This window comes from Camelus ferus, chromosome X (assembly GCF_009834535.1).
Source record: "Camelus ferus isolate YT-003-E chromosome X, BCGSAC_Cfer_1.0, whole genome shotgun sequence".
Taxonomy (NCBI): Eukaryota; Metazoa; Chordata; class Mammalia; order Artiodactyla; family Camelidae; genus Camelus; species Camelus ferus.
In genome coordinates, this window is record NC_045732.1 from 94,966,109 (window position 1) to 94,990,400 (window position 24,292).

Consider the following 24,292-nt stretch of genomic DNA (forward strand, 5'->3'; position numbering starts at 1 on the left):
GTTTAAGTAATTTGCCCAAGGTCACAGAGCTAGAAACTGGTGGTCTGATTCCAGAGCCTTGTCTCTTAAGTTCTACACTGTACTGAAATCCACATGTGAAATGTATATGCAAACCACAAAAGACATTTTACACACTGGAAACAGAGCACCAGTGTCTATTCATGGCAGATTTTTGAAAAATTCTATGCACCTATATTTTAATATGTTGTGACAGGTTTTACAAATGGAAACTGTTTTTAAGTTTCTGCTCAATTACAACAACAAAATAGGCCAAACCAATTTCAATTTAATACTTTACTAAGAAAAACCATTAAAGGTTGATGCCATATATACCAAGTTGGTACCTTAGACTGACTTTTTGTGGAAGTCTGAACAAACCCTTAAGTATAACTGCACATCATAGTTCTGCTATATTATATTAGGTCTTCACTGCATAATACTTACCAAGCAAAAACATAGCTCCTCTTTTTTAATGCCATGAATATGCTAAACCAAACCTTGCAGAAGATGTAATATGCTATAAGAATATTTTCAAATGGTCAGCTGTCCTTTTATGATTTTCTAGACATCACGCACCCCATTAATACAGTTCTAGAAGCATGTCTTAACATAAACTGAAAAGCAGATCATTCTTTTTATGTTGTTTTCTTTACTCTCCTAGAGGATTCAACACTGTGGCACTGTGGTTAAGAGCCTGAATTCTGGAATCAGATAGATCTAACTTTGAATATTGACTTTGCCACTTACTGGCTCTCCAACCTTAAGCAATTAATTGACACAGCCTCGCTGAACCAGTGTCCTCATCTGCAACATAATGATAATAAAATGATAATAATAGTAATGATATACTTGTCTTATATAGTGGTTGTGAGGAATAAATGTGACAATGAATATAAAGCATATAGTACAGTGCCATGCACACTGTTTAATTTAGCAGTAATTATTATTGGGCCAAATAATTGGAAAATCACCTTGAGTTTTTTGACATCTTATAAGGTACTACAGATCCTGCTTTCAAACTGACATCAACTTTTCCATGAATGATGGCCTCCTTGGAATTTAGATATTTTCTCTCTTTAAAGTTTGATCTCTCTTTACTTACCAATTTACCAGCATCTATTATTTTTAAATTATCATCACCTTCATCATCTAAGCCATGGATAAGTAGTTCCCCATTAGCAGTAGTTATATGTTTCTGCTTTTCATTAGGAGATTAAAGAATTTTCCTACCACTTAGTTTTCAAAATGAAAGAAAAAAGAGTATTTGATTATAGACATTTAGTATGCTAAAGTTTTCTTTCTGAAATTTATTTGAATAATTTAAATTTAATTTCATAAAGAAGACGTAAGTCACAACCACATGTCGGAATCTACCAGAAAAATCAGTTGTCAGTTGTTCAATAACATTTATAAAATTGAAAGCATTGTGTTAAAACAGCCCCTCCTACCTTAGGAGCGTACAAACTAATCATAACTCATTCTTTCTCTTTAACTAGTAAATATTATGTAACAACTGGTTTAAACAGAGCAAAGGATATGAACAAATGAGACTTATTCCTTGCCCTGAGTCACATAATGTCCAAATTGAATTAAAAATAATTACAATGTAATTTATCAACATATCTAGAATGTTAACATCTTAAAGATGATCAAATCCAACATCTTGATTTAAAGATGAAGAAACTGAGGTCCAGAAGGGTCAAGAACATACAGAGAGAACTGGGACTAGAAGCAAGGACTCCTGGTTCCACCTCTTCTGTATTCTCATCTGTTACTGTAATAATGTAATACCAACTAAACATATAAATTGCTAACGAGGTTTTCTAAGGGATATCAAAGACAAAAACTGAACAGGCAAGATAATTGATTTTATTCAGGCTATTACCAGAAGGAGAGCACCCTAGATTCAAAATCAGAGTGAGGGGGCGAGTGAGGTGGTGTTGCCCAGGACTTTTCTAGGAGGAGCAGATGAGCTACAAGGGGGATGATTTACAGTTGGGATTGTTTTGTCATCAGAAATCTCAGTCACTCAGATAAACCAGAAATGTTTCTCTCTGTGTCTGGCTAGTTGAAAGGGAACAAATAGTTCTAATCTCAACTAATTATTTAAGGAATGGGAACTTGGAAGGTCTGTATCTGGTCTTTCTGCAGCTTCCTGCAAAAGGGGAAAGGTCTGTGTTTGGCCATGTCACAGGTAAAAAAGGGAGTCATGTGCGATTCTTCTCGGGGTCCTGATAAAGAATGGACAGAGAGCCTTATCTAATAAGTCAGAGGGAAGGGGGTATTCAATTTGGTTATTTTTGTTTATTTATTAGTTTTGTGGTAAGCCACTTCCTAAAGCATAAAAGGGTGGAAGGATGCCAGAAAACAAAAGGTTGAAGGAATCTCTTAACCAACTCTGTTTTCCAGGAGCATAGGGCGCCTGTAAAATCAAACATTGTCAGTAGCAATCTGAATGAAGAGGAAGTTTATTGGGTAGATGAGGGTACTGAATTCCTACAGGTTGGATGCCAAAATTGAGCACCAAGAACAAGAAGAGTGGGTGAAGAGACAGAAAACTAAAGGACACAAAAGACAACTCCTACCCTATCTTTATCTTTACAGTTTTTGCAAAAGGCTGGCCTTGGGGGAAGTGTCATTTCTTTTAAGTTCAGTCTACAAGATCTATTCCCACCGAGTTGAAGGGAAAAAAAAGACATTTTCGAGTCAACGTCTGCTGAACATACGACCATGTAAACAGCATATAGCTGATTGATATGACACAATTTATAGCCTGTTGTGAAGATGCTTCAGCCAAGACCACACTGTGACTATAGCTTCACCTCACTGAGCTCCAGTTTCTCCTCTGAAAAAAAGGGAGTTGGCTTTGTAGGGGAGGAAAAGTAATTTTCCCTCTACCCTTCTAGGTTCTTGGCTGAGGACCTCCTCCCGCCGCCCCCTGCTAATAAAAAGACAGATAAACAGGAGAAGAACAAGTTTAATAACATGTATACCTCCTGTATACATGGGAGAGACCCAGGAAAATTGAGTAACTCCCCAAAATGACCCAAGCCACCACCTTAGATACTGTCTCCAGCTAACGACAAAGGATGTGAGGGGACTCAGTTCTGGGAGATTATCAGGAAAAGCACAGTGAACAGAGTGTGATTATTATGCAGATTTCAGTCCTTGCCTTCTCCTTTGATAAGAGTTTCTAGAGATTTAGAGTTATCCTTCTCTTCCTGATAGAGAGGGGGAGACAACCTTATAAATGGAGATTCCCCTTATAAATCTTGCAAAAGGGTAACTTTTAACTTGTAATTTTTAACTTGCAAAAGGGTCTTTTGCAAAAGGGTAACTCCCACTCAGTTTTCCCAGCTTTTCCTGTGTCTGATGTTTCTTAAAAATCATCAGCTCAAGATAATCCTTATGCCAAAGAGGCATATTTTGGGGTGGCCAATACTGCTCCCCTCAGCTTGCAACTCTTTGGGGACAGAGGAGGGATCATGGGAAGTGAAACACTTTTTGCAAATTAAATTTTACCCAGTAATTTCAAATAAAAAATGGGTAAGAACTGCCTTTCTCCAGATAACGGGGGGGGGGGGGGGGGGGGGGGGCAGATTCCTGCCACACCTCTTCCTTCCGCCTTCCTTTCTCTTCCTCCATCTCTTCCCTGCTGCTAAGGCTTTAACAAGCAGGGGATGATGCTCAGTAGGACTAGTTTATCTCTAAGGTCCCTTCCAGCTATATATGGTGTAAGTCAGTGAATTTGAATTATGCAGTTAAGGAAGAACAGTTAGCCACTCCAAGTAAAAGTGGACCTATTTTTGCAAAAGGGGATGTACTCCTGAAAAGTGGTTGAAATGTATGTCTGTAAAATTTGTAAACCACATTTTCCATTTAAAGTACTTGCAGAGAATTCTGTTGCAATTCAAATAATTAATTCCCAGTTTTCTGCCTTATAAGCTTTGCTTTTTGACGTGTATGTAACAATAATAGTCTGCACTTAGAGAGCACTTACAATTTCAAAATACTTTAATGTCTTTAATCCACATAACAGTTTTATACTGTAGCAGCTATTGTTACCCTTGTTTTACCATTGAAAAAGAAAACAGAAGAAGGTTAAGTGACTTGCCTTGCATACTACACATAACTAATAGGCAGAGCTGGGATCAGGATCCAATCTCTTTACTGTTATCTCAGTACCAGTCTTTGGGACTTCTTTCTTTTTTATTAAATTCTTTTCTCAAGGCCAACTGTTTAAGTTACAGGTGTCTTGATTAAAGATCTCAATGCTTATAGTCAAATGTATGTCCCTTCCCTAACAATACTTTTTTTTTTTTTTGCCATTTTCAGCACTGTATTTTTTTTTTTTTTTACGGCCTTGTAATTCCTTTTAAGTCTTTTATTCTACCACTATGTATATTACCATATCTTCCCCATGTGGATAGTCATCTTTAGGTATCCCCTTACTAGTCCCACTACCAATATAGCAAGTCACCATATCCACCATGTTATATCAATTTTCTCTTGCTATTTCCTTAATATCCATTTTCAAAAATATTCTGATTGCCATCACTATTAATTTCAGATATATACGTAATGTTCTCACCTATTTCCATCATGTTTTGCATTTTATTTTTTTTAATTGAAGTATAGTTGATTTACAATATTATATTATTTTCATGTGTACAACATAGTGATTCAGTATCTTTACAGATTATAATTCATTAAAAGTTATTATAAGATAATGGCTGTAATTCCCTGTGCTGTACAATATATCCTTGTTGCTTATCTATTTTATACATAGTAGCTTGTATCTTTTAATCCCATATCCCTAATTTGTTCCTTCCCTCTCCTTACTGGTAACCACTAGTTTGTTTTCTGTATCTGTGAATCTGCTTCTGTTCTGCATACATGTTCATTTGTATTTTTTTAATTCCACATATAAGTGATATACAGTATTTGTCTTTCTTTATTTGGCTTATTTCACTAAGCACAGTAGTCTGTAGGTCCATCCGCGATGCTGCAAATGGCAGTATTTCATTCTTTTTTATGGCTGAGTTATATTCCTATGTCTCTATCTATCTATCTGTATACCACATCTTAAGTCAATCATCTGTTGATAGGCTCTTGGGTTCCTTCCATATTTTGGCTCTTATAAATAGTGTTGCTGTGAACATGGATGGCCCTGGAGATCTTCACTGTAAGTGAAGTAAGCCAGAAAGAGAAAGAAAAATACCATATGATATCACTCATATGTGGAATCTAAAACAAAACAAAACAAACAAACAAAAAAAAAACACTACCACAAATGATCTTATTTATAAAACAGAAGCAGACTCACAGACACACACACAGAAAATCAACTTATGGTTACCAAGCAGGATAGCAAGTAGGGAGGGATAAATTGGGAGTTTGAGATTTGCAGATACTAACTAATATGTATAAAATAGATAAACAACAAGGTCCTACTGTATAGCACAAGAAACTATATTCAATATCTTGTAGTAACCTATAATGAAAAAGCATATGAAAACCAATATATGTATGTGTATGTATGACTGAAACATTATGCTGTACATGAGAAATTAACACATTGTAAACTGACTATAAGTCAATAAAAAATTAAGAAATATTAAAAAAATTCAAATATAGTGTTGCTGTGAACATTGGCATGCATGTATCTTTTCAAATTAGTGGTTTTGTTTTTGTTTTGTTTTGTTTTGATACATACCCAGGAGTGGCATTGCTGGATCATATGGTAACTCTACTTTTAGTTTTTTGAGGAAAATCCATACTGTTTTCCGTAGTGGCTGCAGCAATTTAGATTCCTACCAACAGTGTACGAGGGTTTCCTTTTCTCCACATCCTCTCCAACATTTGTTATTTGTAGACCTTTTGATGATAGCCATTCTGACAGGTGTGAGGTAATATCTCATTGTAATTTTCATTTGCATTTCTCTGATGATTACCAATGTTGAGCATCTTTTCATGTGTCTCTTGGTCATCTATATGTCTTCTTTGGAAAAATGTATTCAAGTCTTCTGCCCATTTTTTTATTTTTTTTTTTGATGTTCAGTTGTATAAGTTGTTTATATACTTGGGAAATTAAGCCCTTGTTGGTCTCATCATTTGCAAATATTTTCTCCCATTCAGTAGGTTATCTTTTCATTTTGTCAGCGGTTTTCTTTGCAGTGCAAAAGCTTTTAAGTTGGTCCCTTTTGTTTATTTTTGCTTTTATTTATTTTCCTTTAGGAGACAGATCTAAAAAAATATTGCTACAATTTATGTCAGAGAGTGTTCTGCCTGTGTTCTCTTCTAGGAGTGTTATGGTTTCAGGTGTTACATTTAGGTTTTTAATTTATTTAAACTTAATTTTTGTATGTGATGTGAGGAAATGTTCTGATCTCATTGTTTTACATGTAGCTGTTTCCCAGCATGACTTGTTGAAGAGACCCTTTTCTCCATTGTATATTCTTGCCTCCTTTGTCATAGAATAATTGACCGTAGGTGCGTGGGTTTAATTTCTGGGCTCTACAGTCTAATCCATTGATCTGTGTGTCTGTTTTTGTGCCAGTACCATGCTGTTTTGCTTACTTTGTAGTATAGTATGAAGACTGGGAGTGTGATACCTCCAGCTTTGTTCTTTATTCTCAAGATTGCTTTGGCAATTCAGAGTCTTTTGTGGTCCCATACAAATTTTAGGATTATTTGTTCTATTATGTGAAAAATGTCACAAGCATTTTGATAGGGATTGCATTAAATCTGTAGACTGCTTTGGGTAGTAAGACCATTTTAATAATATTAATCTTCCAATTCAAGAGCACGGGATAGCCTTCCATGTCTTGGTATCTTCTTCAGTTAGGTGGTGAGCTGTGGTAGAGTGGCTGCCATCAGAGACTGGGCTGCTTCTGAGGCGCTGCCTGAATAAGTGCCAATAATAGCTGTCCCACCCAGGCTCCACCCTGGGACCAGTCACCTCTGAGTCCCATGGTCCATCCAGACTTTACCCTGGTCCTGGCTGCCCCAGAAACAGTGTTGTGCTGTGGCATGACGTGAGCAGAGCATAGCGAGGTGGTCTCAGGAAACCAGTAACTATTAGGGCAGTCTTTCTCCTGCCCTGCAGGGGCGGGCAAGTCAGTGCACGTGCGCTCCCCGCAAGCTGTGTCCTGGCTTCCCCAGACTTTCTGTCTGACCCAGTGGTCCTCCAAGCAACGAAGGGGGCTTGTCTTCTCCACATAGGACCTCCTGACTGGAATGTCCAGTCTGTGGCTCAACTCCCTTACTCCTCAGGGCTGATATCTGCCCCTGTGATCTCCCTTTTGCTCAGAGTCCCCTCCCAGGTGCACTGGTCCTCGCCTGATTGGTTTATTCTCTCATCCTACCCTATTACATGTGTATCTTTCTTACAGCTTTGGTTGTACAGGAGTCCTGCTGGTTTCCATTTGTTTTCAGTGAGAATTGTTCCACATGTAGATGTATTTTTGATGTGTTCATGTGAGTTCCTTGTCCTCTTACTCCACTGTCTTGATCTCCCTCCTCTCCCTAAGGGTACCTTGCAAATATTACATTTCATTGCAAAGATCCAGGTTCAGCAAGCATTCCCTTCTTATCGAAGCAGAACACAGACACTCACCCACCTGCAAGTACCCTAGGGAACTGCAAGTTAAACAACAACACAAAATGCACCTTTCCTGACCTCCTTTCATTGCAGACTTAGCTGAAGAGATGAAGAGGGGTGTGTGTGTGTGTGTGTGTGTGCACGTGCATGCATTTGTGTGTTTTACTTGGCTTTTTGGCTTTGTTTTGTTTTGTTTTGACCTGTGGCATAGTTACAGTGGAGGCAATTTATGCAGTGACAATTGTGGATCCTGAATAACAGGTTGAATTCTAAATTTACTTACAGTTTCACTGATATTTCACAGACCCAGTCAGTAGGTAAAGATTCATTTTGTGGTACCAAAGTAAAAAGCCACACCAACCCCACCCAGGTAATCATTGTGCATTCAAATGGAACACAGTCCTGCAGTATAATTCTATGATTCTTTAATATTCGTTTATAGGACATGTGATTATTAAAATACACTCAGCTGCCTTTTGAGTCAATGCATTGTTTCAGTATCTTTTACTTACAGGATATTAGAGCCTAGGACCTTGTTGTAGAATTGGGAATAATTCATATAGGCACAGCAAACCACATGAATAAAATAGTAGTAATGCACTAACAAAGACAACAATGGTGGGAGCATAACATTATTATTTTTAAATATTGATGGCAAATTACAGTAAATGTTTCAGTGCCATATAGATGTTTCTCTAACACAGGGTTTCTGGGGGCCCACCTAGAGTGCTGCAGCTTGTTTTCAACTATATTAAATCACTTTATCAATATACTTCAGTTTTAACAAAAGCTTTTCTGAAGCATACTGGAGACCTGACTTCTAAAACAGATTTATGGAAAGGGTTCACTATGCTAAAAGGCAAGCTTATTTACAGTATAAAAAATTCATGTTAAATGTTCTTGGTCATATATGTTTAATGTTTCATTCTTGTTTCATTTTAATCCTCATTCTCCTTTTCTTTTCACTTTTTTAACACTCCTTTCCTGTGATGCCATGTGAAATGTGTCTACCTTGTGGTCCCTCTAGCCCAATAGTCTACACCTGACAGGGGCACTCAGTGGTATGCTATAGAATGGCATATTTATCCTCCTGGAGTAGTCTTCGAAAGCTAGGGGATCTTCTCATAACATGTTTATAACATCTTAGGTTTTGGAAGAAGCAGCCCATTGTAGAAATTTATCAGCCATGTGTATATTTAATTCTGTTGAGCATCCATTTAAATCTTGCAGCCTCTACTATTTTTGGAAGAAGTTCAAACATTTACTAGCTTTTTTGTGAAGTCAAAGGTAACTCTAGTATATAAAATTTATTTTTGAAAATAAAGTGCTGGAGTTTGGGGACCTGAAGCAGAAGTCTGCATTTTTTCCCGTGGATAAGTTTGCAATCCCACAGATAATAATCACGTACCATTTGATAGACTCTGCCCTTCTGATACTAAGAGCATTTGATTTTACTCCTGTGCTCTGCTTGTAGCGCCTATGCTCCCTTAGTCATTTTAGTTGCCTTTTCCTCTTTCCATTTTATGTCCTACCAGAAGTGTCTTCAGGAGGATGCTATATGAATACATCTTCCCACTGTCGATACTTCATCAGGAGGGAAGAATAAATGTAAACAGCTGAATTGTAAGAGATTCTTGACCACCTCAAATCCTTCATTAAAATAATATCAAGAGAAGAAAAATGAAATCTTAGTATCAGAAACATAGAATAGAAACTCATAATTTTTAATGCTATTATGAGTTAAGGTGCTGTTTTAACTGTACTAAGTACTGTGAAAAGTTAACAAATGAAGCAGAAGACACATCTTTTGCTCTTGAGAAAGTTCCTGTTATATAGGAGAGCTGGAAGCAACATGCATACATACACACACAATGCAAAATAACATGCAACCAACTGTTGTACAGAAATAGAAATAAGATGGTTAGGTGGCTAAGAGGCTTAAAAGAAAGAAGATGAAAAGATGATTTTTATTATAGAAGTAGTTTGATCTGGGCCTTAAGAAACAAGAAAAATCAATCCTAGTTGACCTTAAAGAGTGCATATTTAGGAGAATGGAATAATAGAGTGGTAAGGGGGACATGCAGATGGTAATAGCCTAAGTGGTAAATGGATAATGAAGCAATAGAGGCAGCAAATGGAGACAGTTTGGCAAGGAAAGGAAGCAGATAAATAGTATGATAACTAGATGAAAGGGCAGTTGGGTCATTTTATTCTTTTTTTTTTTTTTAAGAAGAGAGACTTGTGGTTGTTTGAAAACAAGGAATAAGAAAACAATAGAGGGGAGACATTGAGGATGCTAGTAAGAAAGGAGATGGTGAAGGGACTACAGTCTCTCGGGAGGAGACAAGAGGGAGGAGCCTCAGAAATAAATCGACACCAATTGATGGCACATTGTGTATGAAAGAGACATTTGGATATTGGGGAAGTAAGCGGTAGGAATTCAAAAAGAGGGTACAATATGTTTAATAGATGCCACCATCTATTATGTTTACTATTATTGTTATTAATACTTTCTGTAATGAGATTTATTTGTGAAGAGAAGTTTTAATTTGGTATAATTATAGATTTTCTGGGTTCCTAAAAGGTAGCAAAGTCTGTAGCAAAATGACAACCCCTGAGAACTGGTGCCTGTGCTGGCTGCTTCTCTTTCTCAAGACCTGGAACCCCTCATTATGCTCAGCTATGGGATAGGTGGGTCATAAGATAATTTTCTTTATTAAATGCCCAGTAAGTAGATGTCAAGAATTTAGACAGACATGACTGCCCTGTCCTCTGGGGACTTACACTCTGAGATACACAAGGGGAAGCTGGAGAAAATGAGCTATGACCACCCCTCCTGCTACCATCCCAAAGTCCAGGAGGGATGTGACCATAGTAACCTACATATAACAAGCATCTTACATTGTATAAAATATAAAAAATAGACATCCCTGTTGTGAACTACCAGTTATGTGTCCTAAAAGTACTGGCCCAGAGACAGTTCGGCATCTAGATAGCAGGTGACCTTCTAATACCACTTGGAAGCACAACAAAATTTATGACAGTGCACAGTAGTTTCTGTGTCTCTGTGTGTAGGCTATGCACGCCAATTTATACCTTCTAACTATATTTTTATAACAACTTTGTTGAAATATACAGTTGTATGATTCGAATTTTTTAAAGGAACAGGGATATGTAAATCCATATACAGTTGTCCCTTGGTATTCACAGGGGATTGGGTCCAGGACCCACACAGATACTAAAATCTGTGTATGCTCAAATCCCTTATATAAAATGGTGTAGTATTTGTGTTTAACCAATGCACATCCTTGTGTATCCCTTAAATCATCTCTAGATTACTTCTAATACCTAATAAAATGCTAAGTAAATAGTTGTAAATTTGAGTACAGCAAATTCAAGTTTTGCTTTGTGGGACATTCTGCAATTTTTTTTTCTGAGTATTTTCTCATCCGTGATTAGTTGAATCTGCAGATGTGGAACCCAAGAATGTGGAGGGCCAACTGTAATTTACATGCTATATAATTCACTGATTTAAAGTGCACAATTCAGTGATTCTTAGTATAGTCAAAGTTGTGTAGCCATCACCACTCTTTAATTCTAGAACATTTTCATCATGCCAAAAAGAAACCTCAAGGCACTGGCAGTTATTTCCTGTCCCCACCTGTCCGCAGCCCCTGGCTAGCACTAATCTACTTTCTGTCTCTATAGATTTGCCTATTTGTACATTTCATATAAATGCAATCATAATGTGTAGCCTTTTCTTTTTGGCTTCTTTCACTTATCATAATGTTTTCAAGGTCTGTCCATGTTGTAGCATGTATCAATACTTCATTCCTTTTTATGGCTGAATAATATTCCATTGTATGGGTAGGCTGTATTTTGTTGATCCATTCATCAGTTGATGGATCTTTTGTAGATTTTCACCTGTTTTGGCCATTATGAATAAACACTGATACGTGTTTAAAAAAAACAGGCCTACTGACTCAAAATGCAATTCAAAATCAGTCCTTTAATTAAGGGTAAGATTTTAACAATGCCATTTCACTTCTGTCTGAGAAGATGTGTGTAAATACTAGGTAAACTACTGTACTGGAATCTGAAGTCTTTCAGTGTGCAGACATAACTGTTTACACTTACACAGCAATGTATTTCTCAAGTGTAAGACTAGTTGATGGACTTTTCTACACAATCATCTGTCTATTATCAGTGTCAGTAAGATAGAAGTATTTTATTTCTGAACATTTTTTATTCACAGTTAATTCCCAAAAGTCTATGTGTGTAGATGATTTCAATTCTTCCTCTCACCAAACCTTGTACTAAAATGTCAAAATACATTATCAACAGTCCTAAATAAATTATCAAGATTACTATTTTATTAATTCATTGAAACAGTGTTTACCAAGTGCCTACTATGTACAAGTTTCACTCTTCCTTTTCTTTCTCCTGTCTGCTCCTGGGTTATATAATGATATAAAAGGCATGTGTAAATACACAATCTGGAAAAACTGTCCCTGAAGAAGTGAGTGTTGAATACATATTTTTCTTCTACAGTTTACATAAGGAAAATTATACAAAGCTACATAGATGGACATGATAGATTTTCACTGGCCCTGTTTCATCTCTGAACAGCTTTGATCACAGGAAATAGGGGTTGATTCCACCTCCCCATTTTGCTCCAAGCCCTGATATTCTAAATTTCACAAAGACTTGTTACTGTGAAACAATTATTATATTTGAAAGAACACAAGGAAGATGGTACTTAACTCATGAGACACACACTAAGGCTAAGGCAGGTGAAAGACCTTATCAAAGCCACTTGATTATGTCTTTTGACGATTTTGAATGTGCTATATGAACAGACAGATATGATCTTAAGACATTTCTTTTTCATCTCTTTGGATAACATTCCCTTCAGTTAAGGTGGTACTTTTTTAGCTTAGCTACTTCTTATGGAATTTGCAAATGTCTTTAAGAGACTGCTAAGATTGCTGTTCTGGACACAACTGCAGCCTTGAATCTAGTCATTTTTACACAAGGACCTGATAGTGGAATCTTTTTAATGTGTCAGTATCTTCTACTAATGTTCCATTGTGTTTTGCACAGGATTATTTAATGCAGTCCAGCTATATTAAGTAGAAAAAATCAATACATGTATATGTCCAGAATATAGTTATTTACCCCCATCTTAAAAGGACAATGCTATTATAATCATGTTATTAGTGTTCAGGGGTGTGTCTGAATGAAGCTTTGGTTTAGTCGATACAACCACTACACATGGTGTTTGTCACCAATTCCAGGCCTCTGTATTTATCTTCCAGGTAGCTCGACCTTTTCCTTTTGACCTACTAAGAGACCATCAGTTTGCCATCCTTCAGCACAGCCTACCTGCCATTGTTTTTTCCCCACTCAGCAGTTGATGCTTGTGTTGCTACCTGTAAAGAGAGTGTTTAGCTCGAGCTAAATTGGTGGATATTGGTGAGACTGTGATAACTACAGTACTTCACAGTTTGACATAATCCATGGTTCTCTGCACTTCATCTTGGATTTGTGCCAGAAAAAGTGCTCTTTTACTGGAGAATATGATCTTCTTGGGCGTTCTGATATACTTCAGTAAAATAAGTAATTAAATGACAATTAAAACATGAATATTACAAAACCTGTACCTTAATGGTGTATTTTAACTCTGCCACTGACAATTTGCAAATGAAGAATCAGAGTAAATGTTAAGTTTGGCCAAAATTAATCCACTTACCTATATTGATGCAGAATTTCATCATGAAATCACATAACATACTGTTTTTCTGCAAGTAATTTATTTCTCTTTAGTTTCTCCTTTGAGCGACATTAAGAAAAATAATGAAATAATAAATCAACCAATAATCACTACATTGTAATCCGTAACTCATTTTAAGAGAAGACAAAATAGAACAGTCTATTTAGCAATGTAGGTTGCTAACAGGGAGATATCTTCCTTTCTGATGCACTAAGCTCTTAAAAGGTTAGGGGCTGAGAAATTTTCCATCTGCAAGCTGTGAGAATTTCTTTAATACCAAAGCACTGCAAAAAGCTTGCTTTGTTATTTTTATTTAAATTATAGTCCACATGTTCATTCATGTTTTCATGTCTCTTCACCTACCTTGTCTTAACTATGATACAAGCTCTCAAAGGGTAAGATCATCTTCTTTCAAATCATTTTTATAACTGACATCTATATATACTTTGGATATTTAGTAATGCCAATAACCAGGAAACTCGAACAACACAACTTCATGAGTTTCTTTTGATTTCGTGAATAACATTTAAGCCTCATTATGCAATATATGATGCCATAAAGTGCAGAAGGAAGAGATGGTGTAGCATTCAGGAAGGCTCGTATATGAAGGTTAATGTCCATCAGCCAGCTTTGTCCTGATTTTTTTTAAATGACAGCATCTTTATTCATTGGAGACTGTTCATAGCACCTTTAAAATAGTGTTTGCTGGACCTAAAACATTTTTTTATTGAAGTATAGTCAATTTACAATGTTGTGTCAATTTCTGGTGTATAGCACAATGTTTCAGTCATACATGAATATAAACATACACACATTTGTTTTCATATTCTTTTTCACCATAAGCTACTACAAGATATCAAATATAGTTCCCTATGTTATACAGTATAAATTTGTTTATCTATTTTATATATACCAGGCAGTATCTGCAAATCTCGAACTCGCAATATATCCCTTCCCACTTCCTTCCCCCCTGGTAACCATAAGTTTCTTTTCTATGTTTGTGAGGCTGTTTCTGTTTTATATATAAGTTCATTTGTCTTTTTTTTTTTTAAGATTCCACATATGAGTGACATCATATGGTATTTTTCTTTTTCTTTTGGCTTACATCACTTAGAATGACATTCTACAGCGACATCCATGTTGCTGCAGATGGCATTATTTTATTCTTTTTTATGGCTGAGTAGTATTCCATTGTATAAATATACCACAACTTCTTTATCCAGTCATCTGTCGATGGACATTTAGGTTGTTTCCATGTCTTGGCTATTGTAAATAGTGCTGCTATGAACATTGGGGTGCAGGTGTCTTTATGAATTAAGGATCCCTCTGGATATATGCCCAGGAGTGGGATTTCTGGATCATATGGTAAATCTATTTTTAGTTTTTTGATGAATCTCCATACTGTTTTCCACAGTGGCTGCACCAAACTGCATTCCCACTAGCAGTGTAGGAGGGTTCCCTTTTCTCCACAGCCTCTCCAGCATTTATCGCTTGTGAACTTTTGAATGATGGCCATTCTGACTGGTGTGAGGTGACACCTCATTGTACTTTTGGTTTGCATTTCTCTGATAATTAGCGATACTGAGCATTTTTCCATGTGCCTATTAGCCATTTGTATGTCTTCATTGGAGAATTGCTTATTTAGGTCTTCTGCCCATTTTTGGATTGGGTTGTTTTTTTTTCTAATTAAGTCATATGGGCTGTTTATACATTCTGGAAATCAAGCCCTTGTCAGTCTCATCTTTTGTGAATATTTTCTCTCACTCTGTAGGTTTTCGTTTTGTTTTGCTTATAGTTTCCTTTGCTGTGCAAAAGCTTGTAAGTTTAATTAGATCCCATTTGTTTATCTTTGCTTTTATTTCTGTTGCTTGGGTAGACTGCTCTAGGAGAACATTGCTAAGATGTATGTGAGATAATGTAAAACATTTTAAATTGTATTATATTTATAAAACTGTTTACATCACCAAGTGATGCATTTTAAGAAGTGATAAAAGGCCCTAAGGAGGATAGCAGTTGAACAAACTGAACAATAAGTTGAGAACAGAACTGTCCACAGAAACACAGTCTGTTAATTACTGCTCATTGAAGACATTTGTCTGCTCCAGGACCTTAAGAGTTAAATGTATAATCAACGCTTTAGGGACCAAACTGTTCTGTCTCACTCTGGAAAAAAGTAACTTCCAGTGAAAAATAAGGTCCTCAGTTGGTCATTTATCATCTCAAAGGGCATATTTTATTATAAATGTCAATTCCACAAAATTATGTGTCCTGTAATACATAATTATGTTCAAAATTGCATTTGAAATCTATTATTAACAGTTAACAGTGAACATTCTTAAAATAGTTATTACTCCTGGCCTTAACACAAAAAGCAATAATGGAGGTATTTTAGGGAGTTAAAAGCTGCAAGGCACTGGCCTCTGAATAAAGCCACTGCAGGTGTGTTTCTTAATGGGCTGTTAATTTTATAGTGGGTGAACACAAAGGACAGAGACTATGTGTGTTTTTAAACTGTGTTTGGTGTGGAAAAGGAGTTGATGGCTAGAAAATATAAAGGCGGTGAGAAAAGAGGCCAAATTGAACTTGCCCTCCTGAGGTGTAGTCCTCCTTGCTTAAAATCGAGGTAAACTAATTCTTGCCCCTCTTCTATCCCTCTCTCCCTCCCATCACACAACAGAGTCCCACAAAAACTTCTATTAAACTAGCACATCAGAAATAATAAAGATCTGAGTGTCCATCCTCTCACACTAACCAGCTCCTTCTAGATTTCCTGTTTTGGCTACTGTCACTTAGTCACTCAAACTCACAGTTTTGACCATCCCTTATCTTCCATACCTAGGGTCCCCGGGTCCTCAGAACCCTGCTTCTCGGTGTGTGGGCTGTGGGCCAGGAAACATGGGCATTACTTGGGAACTTGTGAGAAATATACAACCTCAGACCTACTGAGTCAGAATTTGCCTTTTAACAAGACCCCTTCTTATGCACAGTCAAGTCTAAGAAGAGCTGCTGTAGAGTTTTCCTGTACATTGTCTTCTTTTTTTCTTTTTCTTTTCTTCCTGGGGAAATAACTTGTTTTATTATTATAAATAATTCCTCTTTATATTTTAGATATATTTTTGTTAAGAAACTTGTAATTAGATTTTACTTCTAATTCAGAATGATGGTCCTTGCTTTTTAACACAAACATTTAGTTAACTACTCTTTATTTTTAATTGTAGATATAGACATATGAAATTTATCTTCCATCTCCTTTTGTTTTCTAATTGACCTATCTAGTCTGTGAATCTGTTCCCTTTCTTGCCTTCATTTAGATAAGTTATTTTTATCTCAGTATTATTTTCTCTATGCTAGTTCAATAAATAAATTTTTATTTTTTAGTATTTATGCTGGAAAGTACAATAAGAATTTTTAATTTATAATAATTTGAAGTTAATTGATATTTGTACAATTCTTTGGGATAATCCAGTTTTACACTTCCCAGATAATACGTGATTTTTTAAAACTATTGAGGAATAATTGACAAATATGATTGCGTATGTTTAAAGTATACAATGTGATGATTTGATATACATGTATATTGTAGAATGATTATCAAGATCAAGATAACTAAAACACCCTTCACTGTTATCACTGTTAACTCTTTTGTGCATGTGTGTGTGGTGAAAATGCTTAAGATTACTCACAGCAATGTTCAAGTATACAACACCATATTATTGACTATAGTCACCATGGCTGTACATTAGATCCTCAAAACTTCTTATAACTAAAAATTTGTACCCTTTGACCCATATCACCCCATTTTTCCCCTCTCTCCAGCCCTGGCAACCACCATTCTATTCTCTGTTTCTATGAAATTGACTTTTTTCTGTCTACCTTATTTTACTAATGCCCTTCAGATTCATCCATGTTGTTGCAAATGGCAGGGCTTCTTTCTTTTTTATGGGTGAATAACATTTCAGTGTGTGTGTGTGTGTGTGTGTGTGTGTGTACACCACATCTTTGTTATCCATTTATCCATTGAAGGACATTTAGGTTTTTTTTCACATCTTGGCTGTTATGAATAATGTTTCAATGAATGTGGGTGCGTAAGTACCTCTGTGGGATCCTGATTTCGACTCCTTTGGATATATACCCAGGGATAGGAATGCTGTATCATATGATAGTTCTATTTTTAGTTTTTTGGGGAAAATTTCCTACTGTTTTCCAAAATGGCAGTACCATTTTGCTTTCCCACCAGCAATGATAAGAGTTCCCTCTTCTCCATATCCTCACCAACATTTGTTATCTCGTGTTTTTGATAATATCCAACCTAACAAGTGTCAGGTGATATCTCATTGTAATTTTGATTTGCATTCCCCCAGAAATGATTAGTGACGTTGAGCACCTTTCATATACCTATTGGCCATTAGTATGTCTTCTTTGAAAAAATATACATTCAAGTCCTTTGTCTTTTTTTAAATTGAATTATTTGCTTTTTTTTTTTTGCTATTGAATTGTATGAGTTCTTTATATATTTTGGATATTAATGCCTTATCATCATTCAGCCTTCCATATTCTTGGGTTTCACATCTGCAGATTCAGTCAATCTCGGATTGAAAATATTCAGGGAAAAAAATTCCAAAAAGTTCCAAAAAACAAAAGTTGAATTTGCCATAAGCCAGCAGCTATTGACATAGCATTACATTGTACTAGGTATTATAAGTAATAAGTAGGTATTATAAGTAATCTAGAGATATTTAAAGTATATGGGAGGATGGGCATAGGTTATATGCAAATACTTTGCCATTTTATATAAGGGACTTGAGCATCCACAGATTTTGGAATCTGCAGGGGTCCTGGAACCAGTTCCCCACAGATATTGAGGGATGACTGTATATGGTTTGCGAATATTTTCTCCTATTTTGTAGGTTGACTTTTCAATTTATTTATCATTCCTTTGTTGTCCAAACTCTCTTTAGTTTGATATAGTCCCACTTGTTTATTTTAAAATTGACTGTAATGTACTTTTTTCCACATGTGCTGTTGGGCCCACCCTAAATTTAGAACTTCATGTCATTCACCTGAATTATTTACCCATAATTCCTTCATCATCCTTGTGTCTTCCTGCTCTAAAGCATCCTATCTTGTGTATCAAGATTAGCCTTTCTAATGTACCCAAACCTCTGCCTTCTTCTTAAAAACCTTTAATGGCTTTCCACCCTTTACTAAGTAAACTATTTAGGACTGGCCCTCAAGGCCCTTTAGAAGATGATGTCATCCTTTCCCCCCACTGCCCTATCTCCACCTGCTCCTCTTTCTACACACATATCCTACACCTTAGCTTTACAGTTTCCTTCCTCTTTGTTTTGGTTCAAGCTGTTCCTTCCATGTGGAAAATCCTTCCCAACAGCTCTGTTGAAATCCTCTCCCTCCTTTAAGGTTTGTCTTCTGTATCACTTCCCATAAATACTCTTTTCTCATTCATTCATTGATTGAATAAATATGTACTGATCACATACTATTTGCCTACAATTCTTCTAGTTACTGGAGATAAAGCAATAAACAAAACAGCCACAGCTTCATGGAGCTTATATTCTTTGGGGGAAAGCAGGCAATAAATAATAAATAAGTAAAATATGTGGTATGTTAGGTGGTGATAAGGAGGAGGGAGACAGCTAGGAATGAGTATCCTCCAACCAAATACCTATTTTCTCTCCTACATTCGGAGTTCCTTGAGAGCAAGAACTGTATCTTACTCATCTTTGTATCTCCTGCAGCTACTGAGACAGACCTCAGTAAATAATGGTTAAAATTACTCCAGTGATGGAAATAAATGCAATAGTTGTTCAGAGGAGGGAGAGACTGATAGACTGATACAGTGGTTGGTTAGGGAAGGCTCCTTGAAAGATATTTAATTTGGGTAAGGTCTAAATAAAAAGATGGATGGGGTGAGGAGGAAGAAAGATTTGAGTAAGTCTCTTTGATATATCTGTTCTTGAAGAATGAAAAACTTCTGTTTTATAACTTAAGATTAATATTATATATAATATATACTTTTCTTTATCTTTAAAACCAGTGTTTCAAAAGGGACGGGCAATAGACACCGGAGAAGTTGACATTGGTGCACAGGTCATGCAGACCATTCCACCTGGCTTATTCTGGCGTTTTCAGATTACTATCCACCATCCTATATATCTGAAATTCAATATTTCCTTAGCCAAGGACTCTCTGCTGGGAATTTATGGCAGAAGAAACATTCCACCTACACACACTCAGGTATTTGATGTTATAGGTATTTCTTGACCCTTCTAGATTGTGGTGGGATGAATAGTTCAGGGTTTGTGACTTGTAAAGTGTGTGGGAGTCAAAGGTGAAGGCAGACAATTTTTGTAATGAGCAAATATCCAGAATAATCACAGTCAAGCAAATGAAAAAAAAATGGCATTGAGAAATAAGGAATAGCATTTAGCAGAGCAGATTCAAAAAAGGTAGTTTAAGAAAATATTCTTGAAACTTGAGTTCTGTTCCCTGGAACAGGAAGATCATGAGCCTTTCTAGCCCCCTTGTCTTAACTTAGCTTTGGTTCCCACACCTCCTTTGCTGGTTCCATACATTCCTGACCTGATGTCTCAGTAAAGGGATGCAAATCAACAGGGAAATGAATCAAAAAGGCTTTGTCTTGCGGGTAGAATTTTTTTCCTTATTATTGTTAATAATACCTCAAATACGTAAAACCTCTATGGTTTACAAAATCCTTCTGTAAACCTTTACCACCTCGTTTCCCTCAGTTTCCTTCCCTCATCTCTTCCTTACAGGCACCCATTTGAGGCCCTCCTCCACCTAAGGAGTAGCATCAGGAATCGTAACCATCTAGGGCTTGCTTTTTTCCCAACAGATATGACTATAGTCAGACCCTTACCTTCTGGTTCAGAATAGGTAGAGAATTAGAATGCCATTCAAATGTGACTGTTAAAAAATAATGTCCAAGGATATGTGGGCCATGTGCTTGTCCATTGATTGGGGGTGGGGGGACAGGGTATTTGAATAGTTAAATATGTTACCACAAAGGTAGTAAATTATGATGAATGTTCTAAAATTTTTAACTCTTCATTTATTTGTTTTAAAAACTGTAAAATTCTTTTTAATTTGCAAAGAGGGTCATGGTAACATTTGAAGGGGAATGTGTATTTTCAAGTATCTTCTATCAGATACTTTGGAAAATATCAAGATTCTTTTGCATGATAGTAAATAAGATTTTTTCTATTTCTTTATTTATTTTTAAACAATTATTTTTAATACTCCAAAACTGAAAGGTTTATAACATTTATAAATATAGTGGAGCCTTTTTTCAGAATTAATCATATGCTTTTGGTTTTAAATATACCTAAAAAGGAATAACTTCCTCTTCCACTTTGCCCACCTCCAAGGTGAAGAAGTATGAAGTTGTGCAATTGAAGTTAAGAGATATTTATCAGCTTAGAAGTAAAAGTAGTGGCTCATATTTGTGTTTTTATTTGTTCCAGTTTGATTTTGTAAAACTAATGGATGGAAAACAACTGGTCAAACAGGACCCCAAGAGCTCTGATGATACCCAGCACTCCCCTCGGAACCTGATCTTAACCTCGCTGCAGGAAACAGGTTTCATAGAGTATATGGACCAAGGGCCTTGGTATCTGGCATTTTACAATGATGGAAAAAAGATGGAGCAAGTATTCGTGTTAACTACAGCAATTGGTAAGCTGCCTTGGCTATTATTCTGAATTGACAGTGTAACTCCAGAAAGACACAATCAGTGACAAAAGTGACACAGATGTTATTTAAGCTTATTGTTCATTCTGCCTTAAAGTCATCATTCAGGATAGGTCACGATGAGAAAGGTTTATATTATTGTTGTCATTAATGTTGTTTAACTGCTGGTTCAGATTTTTTAAATGCTCCATTATTTGCTGCTATTTTAGGATACTTGCCATGCTCCTTTTTATATGTTTTCAACAGGAATAATTGCCAGGAATAATAAATACTATGGAGGCTACACAGATGAACAACTTCAGTGAAGAAGGGAATAAGAAAGAGAAGCCCTGTTAATTCTAGTTCTATCCGAAAAGAAAAAGCAAATAAATACCTTTTTTAAATGGAAAAATAAGCATCAATCCAGTTCTGTAGAAAACTGATTCTAGAACCATTAAGATTTCAAAATACAACCTTGAGTATAGAAGAGTCTTAAGGATAATAACTTGGATCTTGCAAAGCCATTTCTTTAGAATTGTTTAGTTTAAAAATCATCACAATGGTGGCTCTTTCACTGTGCCCAGAGCCTTTTAAAGCATGTTCTTTTTAATACAATGTCTGCACACATTCTTATTCACTTTCATGTTAATGAGAGATAGTTCACTCTTGTCATTTTTTTAGGGGGGTGAATTCATTCCCCATGACCCTTGGTGTGAATAAAGCTGAGCTCTTTAGCAATTTTAGAGCCTTAAGGGTAAACAACTCATAGACACAGTGTTTTACTGTGTGAATTTTCCTAAAACACATGTCTTCGAAAAGAAAGGAAAATGTTTTACAGCTGTCAGTTTTCTATACAACTCTTACCACTTTATCCTTTAGTTAACCTGTTCAACCATATGTTTAGGAAGACGTGTTGACTGTTAATAGATATACCATCTGCTCTTTATAACAATTATGTTCTATTTTTACTTGATGCTGAAGACCTTTTGTCAGTAGAAAATGGTATTCCAGCCATAAGATTATCAAAAAACTTTCCCCTAAAATAATCAGAAAGGCAATAAAAATGCACTGATGATTTTCCCCCCTAGAGAAAAACTCCACTGATCTTACATCTTCAAAAGACAAAGTATTTGTTAAGTTAGAAAAAAAAAATACTTTAATCCATGACACTGTTTTGCCACTCACAGATTCAGTGGGGCAAATTGATCAGATGCATCGTTCATGATATTTGTCTACCAAGGCCCAGTTTTGATAATGCAAATAGTAATGAGTTATGAGAGGTTAACTTTCTTCTAAGAAATCAGAGCTATTAGGAGATCTAAAACATTTGTGAAGATTTTCTCTCCCTGTTATCCTTACCCCTAAGCTCAAGTTAAAACACTAACCAAGCTGTTAACCTTTCAAAACTCAATAGACTCAGAAACATGCTTAGAGTTTTTTTCCTGTCCCTTACTTCCTCCCCTAAAGAACCTAACCTTTGAGATATAATTCCTATTATCCAGATATCAAGCTGTTAGTCTCATATGCAACCACATAGTTGCTTTTTCCTCACGCAAGTCGGTTTCTTCATTTTCCTGTTGTCTTTTGACGATTACAGGCAACACAAACATTTGTCTGACAGTTCCACTTAAAGACAATCCAAGTAAATTTCCTCAAAAATCAAAGATGTATAAACTATTTACTCTAAATTCTCTGTGTTATTTTTGTTTTTATAATTTATCCTAATCACAGTAAAAAGAGGTTAATATGTCTGATTAAACAAATTAAGGTCTGTATGAACTCTTCTAAATGCTGCTCATTTATCTACTTCATGATAATGTTAGAATCAGTTGATTAGCTATATTTGGTCTGCTACTCATAGGGATCAAAACAGCCTTAAAAACCAACATTTACTGAACAACTAATATAGGCTAGCCACTGGCCTATATTATTATATATTATTTTCCAGTCATATAGACAGAGTTATCAATATCCCCTAATCTCAGCCAACCTACTCAGTAACACGATAATATATACCATTTGTGGAGTGCCACTCTGCCCCAAGCACTGTACTGGATGCCTTACGTTCAGTTATCTTGTTTGATTCTCCTCACAACCCTGAGAGCATAGGTGGAGTGGTACTTATATTACAAATAAGGAAACAAAGGCTTGGAATTTAGTAAGCAATTTGGTAAAGTCTCACAGCCAATAAGTGACAAAATTGAGATTGAAGACAGCCAGTGTGTCTGATTCCAAAGCCCTTGCCCTTTATACCATACTCATTCCATACAATTATTCATTACCTTTAGTTTCTTCATGAGAAAACCTGCTGGAAGCAAAACCCATCATCAGTTCAGGTGCAGATACCAAGGGGCTTTAGGCTCTAGTGTAAAAACAGGGTTTTAAGCTTGAACTTTGAAATGATTCTCAACTCTAATGAACTGGTGTTTAGGAAGTGATTCTGAAGTAAGATTTAAAAGATAGAAGGCACAGCTTCCTGGAGGCCAATGTAAATAGAAAAGCACATTCTTTTTCATCACTAGTTATTTATGTGTTCCTGCTGTAGCCATCCTTCTTCTAGAGTCCCTAGACTGTCCGAGTGTCTCTTTGATACCCACTGGAGGTGGCAGCTTCCAAAACCTCCTGTATTGCCTTCTCTTCTCATTTGCATGGCTGGAGTTAAGCTCTGTGCAGCTTTATGGGCCCGGGGACATTTCTTAGATAAGTCAATAAGATGTAGGGATTTTTATTTATTTTGAGAGCAAACTTTATTAAACATTTTTTCTACAATAGCTACATTCCCACAAGGCTGCTTCCATATAGTTGTCAACAGGACCTGATGTGAAACTAAATTCAACTATATTTACCTTTGAAATCTTCCACCATGGCCTCCTGTTAACCACCCAGGGCAGGGGAAATTCAAACATAGATTTTAGAACTGCCACTACTGCTTGGTAGAAGAAAGCTACATAAGAAAATATATAAATGATTGTTCCATCTCTGAATGAAAAACAAAGATTCTTTGTGCCTTTTTGTAATGACGTTTTAAATAAATTAATGATTTTCTGAAAATAACTAATGTTTTAATGAGTTAAAAATGGTTGGCTCTTTGTCAGATGTTATGTCCCTGCCAGCCCAGTCAGTTGTAGCTTAGGAAATGCTGTGCGTCAGTTTCTTATCCAGTTCAGTTTTCTAACACAGGGATCAGAGACCAGACCATCATCATAAAC

At 36.1% G+C, this 24,292-nt stretch overlaps 1 protein-coding gene across 1 annotated transcript in view; it reads left to right on the plus strand.

Annotated features, from left to right (window-relative positions):
- TENM1 (teneurin transmembrane protein 1) overlaps positions 1-24,292 on the plus strand; it is a 631,171-nt gene that overhangs the window by 396,576 nt on the left and 210,303 nt on the right. The window contains exons 9-10 of the mRNA XM_032474729.1: positions 19,432-19,631; positions 20,879-21,089. Coding sequence (XP_032330620.1) covers positions 19,432-19,631; positions 20,879-21,089 — 411 coding nt within the window. The remainder of the gene's footprint in view (positions 1-19,431; positions 19,632-20,878; positions 21,090-24,292) is intronic.